The 13,398-nt window shown below is 46.6% G+C and overlaps 1 protein-coding gene across 1 annotated transcript; it reads left to right on the forward strand.

Moving 5' to 3' along the window:
- The first annotated feature begins 512 nt into the window (after positions 1 to 512).
- Positions 513 to 12,398, forward strand: metap2a (methionyl aminopeptidase 2a). The gene is made up of 11 exons (XM_064342554.1): positions 513 to 746; positions 3,611 to 3,724; positions 4,233 to 4,295; positions 5,320 to 5,422; positions 6,695 to 6,856; positions 8,066 to 8,247; positions 9,240 to 9,334; positions 9,638 to 9,734; positions 10,415 to 10,518; positions 11,214 to 11,329; positions 11,606 to 12,398. The coding sequence occupies exons 1-11, from the start codon at positions 581 to 583 to the stop codon at positions 11,856 to 11,858; spliced, it is 1,455 nt and encodes a 484-aa protein (XP_064198624.1). The 5' UTR covers positions 513 to 580; the 3' UTR covers positions 11,859 to 12,398.
- Positions 12,399 to 13,398: the final 1,000 nt, after the last annotated feature.

Genomic DNA, 13,398 nt, shown 5'->3' on the forward strand with positions numbered 1-13,398 from the left:
CTGTTGTTGTTCCTACCTTCACATTCATCAACGAAGCAACAATCAGCAGAATATTATGTAGTGGTATGGGCAATTTATTTATAGATCCATAGCTGCTTGCTAAGCTTATTCTAACTTAAGTCAGCTGTTATGTACCTGTCTTTGCAAACTTAGCTGTACATTCCAAGTCAGTCCAAGCACAATGAAACAATGCATACTGTAAGGCATATAATTATATATGGATCATATTGAGCAATTAATCCTTTCTGCTGAGCCGGTTTATTACCTTAGAAACTTGTCTGTACAATATCCTCAGAAGGACTAACTGTTCTACCAGCTTGGTTATGTAACAGAGAACCTTAATTCTATATATTTTTTAAATGTCATATGTAAAAAATTAATTTGTATATTTCCCGCGCTTGGTTTATAATTCCCCAGCCTTGCTTCAGGAATGGATCCTCGTTTTCAATTCTGCGGGAAGAAGTCGTGGGCTATTCTCTCAGCTGATTCGGCACGTTTCAAGCAGGTTTCAAGACTTGGCCATACTGCCTGGTGACTCCCAGCAGCCACTGCGTGCTCTCTCCTACTGGGGTATGCAATCATGGCGGATGTGCTTCGGCAGCAGGTCCAGGAGGATAAACCCGATCAGGAGATATTCCTGAACGGGGAAGAAGTCGAACTTGATGGTAAAGACGAAGCAGACCCTTCCGAAGAGACGGCCAAGAAGAAAAAGAGAAAGAAGAAGAAGAACAAGGCGGCGGGGTCCGGTAAGAAAGCGTGACAGTTACGCTAAGCTAGGCCGTGGCAGTGCGGTGCTGCGAGTTCGCTGTGCAGCGCGAGGCAGGCCACACGCACTATGCATCGCACTTGCTGCTCGGGACAACAGTGCTGCTCTCTCCAAGAAGTACTCATTCCGTCAGAACACCTGGCAAACCTGCCTGTTCAAAAAAAGCGCTGATGTTTAACGCTACCTAAAAACTGCGCTTGCACGAGCGAGAGATGCCAGGATGCTAACAATTCAACGTGCTAAGTCAACGGGAACGTACGCACCACGACTCGCACTACTTTGTGCTTAAAGTTTTTTTCATTTCATAATGTGTGGACTTGTTATGTGTGTTTATTACGTAAGAAGGCGGAACATTCGAAAGTAATTAGTTCGCCAGTGAGCTAGCGTAGCTGCATGCGTTGTTGGTGTTTATGTTGATCATTTTTGAGCTGACCTTGCTACATTTTTCTTTAAACGGTTTTAGCTATACGGGATCGATGACTAGCGTGTTAGTTCGCTTTCTTGCTAGCTGACAAGCTACATTGCCAGTCAGATTGTTTGCTACCCAGCCAACATAGCTTCGTAAAGTACTTAGCTAGAATAGAACTTCACAAACTTGGAGTGAGAATACAATGTTTTGGTAAATTTGTTAGCTGACCACTGACTATGCGTTGAAGAGTAGAAATAACATGTATACAAATATTAGAAAGTCACAGAATCCTGTTTTGATCGCTCCGTTATAGCATCACAACATGATATGTATAACTAAAGCGCTGCACTTAGGCTAGCTAGTTGTTTACTAGCTGGCTACTTTCCACCTTCCAAGTGCTGGTAGTTAGCAGATAAGGTTGAGTACCGGCGAACTTATATTAATTGATCTTAGCAGAACCTCCCAAGACCGTATTTTTATTAGCATTAAAGTTGTGGTTTGGTGGGGTAGTTCAATTGTATGTGCTTTTGATGAAGGTAACTTGAATAAATATTTTTCAGAGATTTTTTGTTTATTTTTTAAATATTGTTTTAGTTTTGCTGTATATTTTTGACTGGCAGGCTCTGACTGTTTCTATGTGCAGTGAAGACTTGCTGGCTTTGCAGTTGCCGGTGTAGGGGTAGTTCTGGAGTTTGTGGTCCAAAGCAAGAAAATGCCGTTAAAGCAGCACAGAGCAACATGCACAGTGACATTAATTATCCAGGGGCTGTAAAATTAACAGTTAATTTGATAATGTGTATTCACAATTGCAAACAAATACCATTTTTTATTATTATTATTATTATTGTGCAAGTTCTCTTCCTTCTCAATTCTCTAGCGGCCCAAGCTCTTTAGTCCCTAGGGCTAGCAAGGCGTGCTGGAGATGCAGCTGGTCTGCCCAGGCTGTAGCTTACTGTTCTACCTGTGCCAGTTATTGCATGCCTAACATTAGCCAAGCTCCATACGATTTAAAGTTGGAGGTTTGATTTAAATTTGACCAGGAATCAGAAGTAGTTTCAGCTGCATTGTTGGACCTTATTTATTCCCACATTAACAAATGACTACTTTTTGCAGATATAGCCTGAGAGGCCAAAGAGGGCATGCTGAAATCCTCGTTGAAAACAATTAGGCACATTCTCAATGGATCTTGGTTGTTTAGAAATGTTGTTAGTGTCTGTGCCATGAAGGTCACTTTGTTTTTCGCGAGCTGGAATTGCTCAAATGATTTTAGTTTCCACGGTCACATTAACACAGGATTTGGCATTTTTTAAGCAAAAAAAAAAAAAGGTCAAAATGCAGGAAAATGTGTGCTGCGTTTTGAAAATGCAGGTATATTGATTAATTGGGTTCCAGGATGTCTGTATAGATATCCTTGTAATATCCAAAGCATATAATGAGCTGGGAGAGAAATGGACCTGTCTCACATGAACTTATCCCGAATACTAAATGCAGACTGAACATGGTCTCTGTGGCCACCTGCAGCAGCAGCAGTATTGATTGATGAGCTGCACACGTTGTGGTTTCTAATGCGAGCCCGAACACAAAACAGGAACGATCAGACGAAATGTGAGTGGCGGGCAGCGACTGAGAAAAATGATTTCGTAATCGGATGCATTGAACACCAGCTACCTCGTTAAAAAAAGAACACTAATAAATAAAAATGGCTTCCTCAGTACAGAAGACTTGGCCACTTAACCCAACAACTTGTACCTTGACTAAATGTAGATTCCAATGGGGTAACATGGTAGGTTGTCAGAAACTGTTGTGAATGTCTAGAATATGCTTCATTGCGCAGAAAAAGATTGTTTAGACCAACCAAATCCAACATAAAAAATTAAATATGAAAAAACCCCACAAAGTAAACTATTCCTGTAATGCAGTAAACCTGCCTGCATTAAATGTAAAATGTTAAGTGGCTCCAAGGTCAAACCTGGGTTTCAGCAAATAGTGAATTGTTGCCAATTTTTTATTTTTTAAATATGCATGCAATGTCGTGGAAAAAAAGTTGTACAGCTTCCAGAAGCATCCTTTCCTCCCAGCTGTGCTTTCCCGCCTGAATGCACTTAAGCACATTTCTCACCATCCTGTCTACCCCCTCATTGTTTTTTGGCTGCCCTTTAGGACAGAATTAACTCTTTGAAGAGCAGGTTTTTTTGAATGTTTTTTCAAAATTCTAAGTCGGTGTTCTAGAAATTAATCGCCTTCAGTTACCAGCAGTGAGTGTGACACCTGCATTAGAATGCTCAGCTAAGAAGATTCTAATCGCGCATTTATGACCTCATACGTTAATGGGTTAAACATTGGGAATGGTGCATTCTGTAGGGAGGTGTTGTTGAGGAATGCATGCATGAATGCTATGTAATGGCATCACCTGAACGTGTGTGCTCACTTGGCAGCGGTGAACGATGAGGCGGAGGGGGATGGGAGCACCGGGGGCGTGGGTGACGTGACGAGACAGCTGGAGAAGCAGGCCCTGGAGGACAAGGAGAAGGAGGAAGACGGAGAGGAAGGTGCGTCCCCTTTACGCCGGGCGGGAAGGAGACGGTCAGAGCGTTCACAAGATGACAAAGCGGTCTGGTGCTTTTAGCCGAACCGAGCCAAAGCACAGTCTCGTCTTGCGTCCTTGTTGTGCTGTAGCAAAGTCGTTTGTGAGACTAATGGCTAATTTGTGAAACTGGTTCTTGCTAGCTTGAGCTCATTCATGATGACAGAGCCAATACCCAATTGGTTCGCGTAGCAAGTTTGCGGGAGCATTATTTTTCTGCCTAAAATTCTGGAAAGCTATATATAACCTATGTAATGCTCTAAACTGTCTATACGGACCCTCCCTCCCATGCCAAATGTATAGTGCGCTGTGTAGCCATACTACCTACAGGTTTTGTGTGCCTGGCCAAGCCTGTGTTTGTGTTTGTCTATGAGAGAGGGCTGTGATCACAAAACAGGACTGTGTGTTGTTTCTGTGAGATCTGCCCTTGTTTTTGCTTCAGACTGAATAGAAAGCTGGCTTGTTCTCTGCAGATGGTGAGGAAGGCGAGAACTCTGCCGGGAAAAAGAAGAAGAAGAAGAAAAAGAAGAAAGGACGTAGGTTACTTGGTCATCTTCCCTGTCTCAATGTGCTTTTGAGAGATAAGGAAGAAGCATTCTCAGATTGATGACCCCAAAGGTTTATGAGGTTTTTTGTTTTGTTTATTGGTGTATAAAAAGACAGATTCACAGGAAAACTACAAAGGCTAAAACAACTAGACACCTGTGTCAGCAGATGGTGAATCATCAAAATGATTTGTCTAAAGGTACCTTCACACCCAGCACTCTAACTATAAATGATGATGACAACTAACGATAGAAAGCTTCACAAGCGTACACACTCTAGCAATATCGTTCCACTGTATCGTTCTATGAAGTGTCATTTTTGGAAGATAGAGGATGAGGACTATTTCACCAATTCCGTACTACTTTACTCGCTCACTAAAATAAGAAAATGGCACAGTCAGCGAATTTGGGTACCCGAGTTTCTGCGAAAGAGAGAGAGGTGGAGAGTCGAGCTCCCTGCTGAGAGAGCTGTCCGCCTTTGAAGACGGGTTCTACTCGCACATCAGCCCGAGCATGAGCCAGTGGCGGGTCAGTGGCATCCAGGCTCTCATACAGGATGTCTGTCATGGAATGAAACTGAGTGATAGATCCGGTGTGAGGATTTTTCCCTTCAGAACTCACTTTTGACAGGCTGAAGATGCTTCGTCCTTGTACCTGCGTTAAAAAATTGCTCTCGGAGTGGATCCAAATTTGTAGTTATCCTACTTAGTTATCATAGTGTGAACACGTGTATTGTTTGCTTTTGACGAGTTAATTTTTTTATATCATTATAGTTATCATTACAGTTGTCATTCTAGGTGTGATGGTGCCTTTAAACTCTAAAGTTGTTTTTTGTTTGGCCAATGAATGTCCCCAGTTTTCCTTCTTGCTTGTGACGGGCAGCTGTATATTTTGTGTTCGATACTTTTTTTTCCATGCATGTTGGGCAGTGCAGCTCAGTGTTGGCCTGCTGTGCTGGTCAGACTGTGAGGTCAGTGCGTCTCTCTCTCTCTTCCCCCCCCGTCTCCTCATGAAGCCAAGGTGCAATCGGACCCTCCGTCCGTACCCATCTGTGATCTCTACCCCGGCGGAGTCTTCCCCAGGGGCCAGGAGTGCGAGTATCCCAACACACACGACGGGTGAGAGATTTCCCTGCAGCGCCAGGCATTTGCACGTAGCTGTAGCATTACGTTGCCTACACGCATTCAGACGTAGCTGCAGAGCTGCCTTGCGTTCACGCTTTGGGACGTAGCTGTAGCGCTGCATTGGTGAATTCAGACATGGCTGTAGCGCTGCGTTGCTTTTGCGCATTCGTAAGTATCTGTAGAATTGCTTTGCAGGGTTTTATCAAGCCTTCACATGCTCCAGGGCCCCAGGCAGAAGGCGTACAGATAATACACATTACTCATGTAATTCATTTATACTCTAGCTGGACCTGTTCACGAGAATGTTTAATCTAAATGCCTATGTTTAAAGGGTACAACCTCTGTCTTTCATATGGGCTTCTAATGCTGTTGGTGCTGGTGTATTAGCTCAGGGCCCTAGCAGCTTCCCCTCACTGTAGATCCATTAAGAGTGGCACATTGATTAAAATGGTGGTGCTATCACTCTGTTTTCACACTCACCTGCGCGTATACATCAAAATGGCCCACGTTTCCTTTCGCACTGTGAAGTGGCTTTTATGTAAGGACACACCCCGCGATCCGGTACCGCGGCCTCGGCCGTGCCAGGTCTGATTGGCCTGCGGCCATGCCAAGGCGGCGTGTGATTGGCTGCAGCCCCACTCCGGGGTGGGAGGGGTTACGTAATAGGGGGTTGGCCAGGTCTCTTCGTGGGCTCCGCTGGCGTACTGGATGCCCGTGGTCTGCCAGCGTACCCTGCGAATGACGTGAGCGCAATAGCTCTGCACGTAGCTCTGCTGGCAGACGGCAGGGTGACCGGACGCTCCAGCCAACAGCACAGAGCGTGAGCTTCTGTGCTCTCATGCGTTAAAGGAGGAGGCCTCGTTATGAGATGGGCTTTATGAGTACGACTGGGCATTGCAAGTTTTATTTTGAAAATATACCTGCCGTGCTTGAGGTTTCATACGGCCAAATGTTACATGCTTGTAGTGAAGTTGCCCCTAAGCACAGATGCAGGGTCAGCGATCTGTGCACTAATCCTTAAAACTTAATGTGGAAGAAGAACACAAAACTGGCCGGCGTTCACAAGCCAACTTCCACCTACACCTTTGGGTGCACAGAAGTGATTAAGGGAAGCTCATAGGCTGTGTCACTGGCCCATCTCCATGACCTGAACACCATTTCACACTGGTGCTACTGGACTTAGAGACAAGCAGCATGCCCGCTGTGGGTGGGCGGAGTTTTTGGTATTTTTTGTAACATCTCCATTCCCTCCCCCCCACCCCCCAGGAGAAGCGCGGCGTGGCGCACCACCAGCGAGGAGAAGCGGGTGCTGGACAAGGCCAACGAGGAGGTGTGGAACGACTTTCGGCAGGCCGCCGTGGCCCACCGGCAGGTCCGGCAGTACGTCATGAGCTGGCTGAAGCCCGGGATGACCATGATCGAGATCTGGTAAGGCCCATCGTCATCCTCACCGTCTCCGCTTGGCCCGGTTTCGTACCCCTCCTTCCCTTCGTTCGCCATTCTGATGACCAAAGTGTCCTTGCTTTCCCTGCATCCTGAGCGGTTTTCTTCTTAGTCTCCGTTTTCTAAATGTGTAAACCCTGTCTGGTGCACTTTCGCACAAAAGCCCTAACGTGTCGTCATCTTACGGTGTTGCCTCCGTCCAACATCAAAGCTCGGGCAGGTTATTTACTGCGTGCCTGGATGTCCCCCCCCCACCACCACCACCTGAATCTCAGCCTGGGGAGGGCAGTACTCCGGATCTTTCCGGCAAAGAGTTTCCTGTAGATTGATTCTTTTGAGATTGATTCCTTAATCAATGTCAGCAGCTCCGCAGTGTCTCCCTCCCGCTCAGCCGGGAATCTAGATGTGTGGCCCCAGACGGCCTTCTGTGCTGTTCGTGACTCGCTGCGGCAGCAGCCCCCTCCTGTAGATTCTCCCTTCGCATCGGGAGACTCCGCCCCTCCCTTCTCCTCGAGAGGCCGCATAGCTGCTAGCGCAAACCTTCCTGATCTCACGTAGCATCCAGCAGGCCGGCACGGGCCGTTAGGCTCACTGCAGCTGGCCCAGAATGCACCTGGTCTTCAGCCTGCCTGAATTCACACGCCACGTCGCTTTTCAACACCGGTCACTGGCTGGGGGTGTCCGTTTTCAGTTCGAATCACACACAGTGGAATATCGTGCTGTGCGTGGTACTGCCCCTCCCTATTTTCAAACGGTGGTTATGACACACACTCCGACTGTACCTGCCTATCCAGCATCCCCCCTGTCCCGTCTCTTCAAACACCTGGCTGCTGTGCCCCTCCCATCACCAGCTGTTTTCTGCCCTTCTCCCCCCCCGACAGTGGAACGACCAATCAGTCGGAAAGGCTGAATCTCTGTCTGTCTTCCGCAAACATATTGAAACTGGGCCTCCGTGTTTCCATTTAATAAAGGAAGGCAAACTAACCCTTCCTTCCCCTTATCTCAGAGGTGTTGGTGCTGAGGAATTCACCTTGACAGTGGCACTTGCGATTGTTCCTTTGTGTATCTCTAGCCCTTGTGGTGTTTGCTTACCAGGCAAAGTTCACTTTTGTGAGTGGCTTTTTTGGGTGAGACCATCCGCTGGACGAAACTCCGGACGGCCGAACTTGTAAAACTGCTAAATTGTCTTGACAGCGAGAAGCTGGAGGACTGCTCCCGGAAGCTGATCAAGGAGAACGGGCTGAACGCCGGGCTGGCCTTCCCCACGGGCTGCTCCCTGAACAACTGCGCCGCCCACTACACCCCCAACGCCGGCGACCCCACCGTGCTGCAGTACGACGACGTCTGCAAGATCGACTTCGGCACGCACATCAACGGTCGGTCTCCGCCACGGCGCTAACCGCTACACCATTACAGTACATTACAGTACAGTACATTACAGTACATTACAGTACATTACATTACAGTACATTACATTACAGGCATTTAGCAGATGCTCGTATCCAGAGCAACTTACACAACTTTTACATAGCATATTTTTTTACATTTTTTTAAAAACATTGTATCCATTTACACAGCTGGATATATACTGAAGCAATTCAGGTTCAAGTACCTTGCTCAAGGGTACAACAGCAGTGTCCTACCCAGGAAATGAACCTCTGACCCTTCGGCCGCAAGCCCAGTTCCTTGCCCACTGTGCTACACTGCCGCCCCAAAATGTAAAGAAACTTGTTCCTGGCTGGGCTTGAACTTAGGACCCCATGGTCCATAGACTATAACACTGACCACTAGGCCACAAACCACTAGGCAGACGCTCTTATCCTGAGCGACTTACGCAGCTTTTAAGGGACAACCACAGCAGTAACAGGGCTTCAGACATTACATCCCAAGAGTCTCATTTTTAAACTGAAAGGGCATTCATCTTTCTGACTGATACAAGTTAGCCAGCAGATGCATCCATCTTGTTTGTCATATACGGAGAGATAAACTTCTCAGAAAGATTATCTCCTTGGAGAAAGGATATATACTGTTGCTGAGTCATGATGATGGGCTCACCAGTACATTTTTCAGGACCCATTCAAGCAGGAAACCTGCAAAAGCTAGGATTAATTCAGTTGTCCTGACATGTGACTCAATTAAATTCAAGAATATATTTTTCCCCTTACAAGCAGTTTGATGAGTCCAAAGGTCACTAAAAGTACCTCTCCAAACTGAAAAAGTGTAACGTTTGCATTTACTTGTAAATCAAGGTTACGGTGATTTGCCTTGGCAAAATAATAATTTTCTCCATTCACAAAACTGAAGGTGTGAAATGGTCTAAGTCATGTTGACTACTTCTGCTTACAAATTTACATTCTCTTTCCTGCAGGTCGAATCATTGACTGTGCCTTTACTGTCACCTTCAATCCAAAGTACGATAAGCTGCTAGAAGCTGTGAAAGATGCCACTAATACTGGAATCAAGGTGAACCACAAGCTTTGCATTCTTTCATTCACACATTGACACAAGTGAGACCATGACGAATGTATTTGACTGCTATTTTGGCGCAAAAACTGGATTGATTCGAAGATGATTAGTCACTGTGATTTGTGTTTGTGGGTGGTAGTTTGGCAGCAAACATTCTACCTGGAATCTGAAGTATGTGGTGCTGAGTAATCATTAACTGTAGATTTCCTCATCCCAGACCGTGAACATTTCAGCTTCTGGACTCGTTCTTTTGCTGGAGTGTCAAGCTGTTTTTTTCTCTTCCCTCTCCCGTTTCCACAGTGCGCTGGAATTGATGTCCGCTTGTGCGACATCGGCGAAGCGATTCAGGAAGTGATGGAGTCCTACGAGGTTGAAATCGACGGGAAGACGTACCAAGGTATTGAACCGAGGATGAACACAAAGCTGCTGTCTCGAACAGACTGGCTGTTGCCAGAGGTGGAGGTTTTGCTAATACACAAAACAAGCTCTAGACTTCATTCAAGCAGTCCCTTCCCTGCCGAAGCTGGTAAAAGCTGGTTAAGCCGGCAGAGAAAGCTTATGGTCTAACTGGTGGACTAGCTGACTACATAGGCTGGTCAGCTGGTGGAACAGCTGGTCGACCACCTAAGAGTGTCGAAAACACAGCTTACAGCCAGCTGAGGCAGGTTTAAGATGGAATTTTCCGCCGGGATAAGTAGCACAGTTATGTGGTAGTAGTGAGAGATGCGGAATAGAGGCTCGTGTCCAAGGTTACTCTGCTGACTGGGGCACTGCAGAGGAGCAGGCTGAGAAGGACCGAATCAGCATCAGAGGAGGAAATGCAACCGCACACAGGCTCCAGCTCTTCTTTTTCAGCCGTCCAAGCGATGAGTCAAGGACAGGAGGTCGCGACCTTGTAGTTTGTCCTTCCATGAAACCGTTTAGCTTTGCAGTCGGACAGTCTGACACAAGCACCGAACGCGTTGCGATGAGGACGTTTGTAAAAAAAGAGGTAGACTTGTACCACTGGTTCCACAGAATGCTCTTTGCTGGGAATCGCGCATTCCCGAGATTGACGGGGTTCATTCTTGTTTTCAGTGAAGCCCATCCGAAATTTAAACGGCCACTCCATCGGGCAGTACAGGATACACGCTGGCAAGACCGTCCCGATCGTCAAGGGCGGAGAGGCAACGAGAATGGAGGTGGGTACTTCAGCCGGGAGCCGGAGGCGTCCTGCACGGCGCTCCGCGTTGTTATTCGCTGGCTTAACGTGAATGCAGTGGAGCCGCTCCTCGCCCCCGCGCGCCCAGTGAAACTCCGCGCTGTGGGTGTCGGCCGACGCTTCGGCTGACGGCCCCGCTATCAGCACCGGGAAGGAGACGCGCGGCTATCCTCTCTCGCCACGGTGGCCCCAGATAGGGGCTGCTGAGTCACTGGTGTAATCAGCTAAAAAAAACTACAGCAGTGACCCCCGCCCTCCTGACTCACCGTTTACTCTGAACACGTAGCCCTCTAAATGAAGCCAGTGTATGTGTAATCAGGTGACAGTTGGATTTTAAATCCAGGCATTCGGCCTGCGGTCAGAAGGTTTGGAACCTGAGAGGAATGCCTCTACATACTGTCATACATACATACATGTGTTTTTCAGAGTGGATGCTCATTTGACAAAAGCAGAATGTCTGATCCGTTTTAATTGGGGAACCTTTACTCTTCTGGTCTGTAGAGCATTGTGTGTAATAGAATTTCATGGAAGCCTATGGTGTTTTGCAGTGGCGTGAGAAAAGAACTCTAGTGTGGATCTGTGACAATGGCGGTTAATCCAAGTGAAGGTCCAGGGTTGTGTGTTTTGAGTGTGTGTGTGTGTGTGGCTCTTAGTGATGCCTGCCGTCTCCAACAGGAAGGGGAAGTGTACGCCATCGAGACCTTTGGCAGCACAGGGAAGGGCGTGGTTCACGATGACATGGAGTGCTCACACTACATGAAGAACTTCGACGTTGGACACGTACCAATCAGGTTGGCAACTGCAGCAGTTTTTTTTTTTTAATACTATATGGATCACTCGTCCAAAGGTGGCTGCCCTGCTTCCAAGGAAATCCTCACGGATTCTGTGCATAATGTTGTTTCTAGCAATAGCGTGTTAACCCATCATTGCCTCAGAGCAGATGTTTGGCAACAAAGAAAGGGGGGGGGGTTCATAATTTAAGAAGAGTGACTTTTACTCCCAGGGTTTTACCTTGTTAACGCTGTAACTGCTCTTTGTCTTCCACGCACCCCGCCCTCCCCCCACAGACTCCCGCGGGCCAAGCACCTGCTGAACGTGGTGAACGAGAACTTCGGCACGCTGGCCTTCTGCCGGCGCTGGCTGGACCGCCTGGGCGAGAGCAAGTACCTGATGGCGCTGAAGAACCTGTGCGACCTGGGCATCGTGGACCCCTACCCGCCGCTGTGCGACTCCAAGGGCTGCTACACCGCCCAGTTCGAGCACACCATCCTGCTGAGGCCCACCTGCAAGGAGGTGGTCAGCCGGGGAGACGACTACTGAGTCAGACCCCGCCCCTTCCTGTCCCCCGACCCCTGACCCCCGACCCCCCCGTACACACAGGCAACGCACACACTCGAAAATGTAAAAGCTTCAAAAAAAAATATCAGCAGAACTCGCTTTTTCTTCTCGTTTCTCGCTTTGGCAGAAAGCAGCGCTACGGCGGTATGGCTACGTCGCTGCTTCGTAACTAATTAAAAAACTCCCCCTTAATTAATCTGCAGAAGACCCAGTGTCTGTGGTAGAGCTGGGGGGGATGGGGGGGAGGGATTTCTGATGTCACAGCAGGTGCCATTTTTTTGTTTTTTTTTAATTTAGTTTTTTGTTTTTGTTTTTTTCTCCCAAAAAGGAACAGGAAATAACGATTATTTCAGAGTTTTGTCAGTTTTTTAATATTCTGTCTTGCATTTAGGGAAAGTGATGCAAAAATCCTCCCTTAACCGAGGGTGTAACTGTGTACAACCTCCATGTATTAAGGCTGTAAGTTGAGCTTTAACTGCAACAGGGAGAGCACTTTGCAAATAAATAAATCAGATAAATAAATGCGCTCTGCTCCTGCAGTTTTTCCTTGATATTTCAGAATTCTCTTTCAAATGGCTGCCTCTTATCTTCAGTGCCCGATGATGTATTTCTCTTGGAACTCCCTGGAATGGTTTTGTATGTAAAAGAAAAAAAGAACCTTAAATAACCTTAGTCTCTGACTTTTTTGTTCAGCTGTGTTCTGGAGGGGAACAAAGACTTGAGCAGTGTCTCGGAGACCACTTGATGGGTTTTTAAAAAATATTTTACTTTTTTTTTTTTCACAGGATATCGTCTTGGCGTTTTCAGATCATTTTGAGCCAGTAGAAAAATCAAACGCGTAACGTTGAATGTTTTCTACAGAATCTTTTTTTTTTTCTAGGACTCTGTGTTGAGTTCAGCTGAGGAACTGTGTGAGTGGCCCATATGGTCTTGTTTTTCAATATCATATTTCTTGGAGTGTGAAGGCTTATATGTGGAGTCTAGTGTTATGTTCTAAGATTATTTCTGCTTGGGAAATCTCGTGGAAAGAGGGTAGACAAAGCTGCAATTAGTTATAGTACTACAGCAGTCTCAGAAATGGCGAATTGAAGTAATTTATCACCTGAACAGTGTTAATGATGGGTTAACAATGTCTCCTGTGCTTGGTAAAAAAAAGAAACTACTTGATTTGGCCTGAATATTAATTTTGGTTAAATTGAAAATTTGCCCTGGTCATTGAACCACTGAAAGGTTTTCACTTTAACATCGCTTCAGAAATACAGAAAAAGCGTACAGATAGGTACTTGAGGTGAATTTCAAGTGTGGAATCGTTCTTCTTGCGCGTGATCTGAGAAAGGGCAGCTGAAGTCCGGGAATTCCCTCTGCGTTTAAAACCGCCAGTTTACAGCGTTTGAGAGAACAGCACCGAGCAGGCTGTAAATGTCAGGCTGGGTTGCTGCTCTATTCATCAGCAGGTTGAGTTCAAACCTCCTGTGACCCATGCAAGGAGGATATTTACCTAAACGTAGTTACATGAAGTGCG

The sequence above is a fragment of the Anguilla rostrata genome, chromosome 7 (assembly GCF_018555375.3).
Source record: "Anguilla rostrata isolate EN2019 chromosome 7, ASM1855537v3, whole genome shotgun sequence".
Lineage (NCBI taxonomy): Eukaryota > Metazoa > Chordata > Actinopteri > Anguilliformes > Anguillidae > Anguilla > Anguilla rostrata.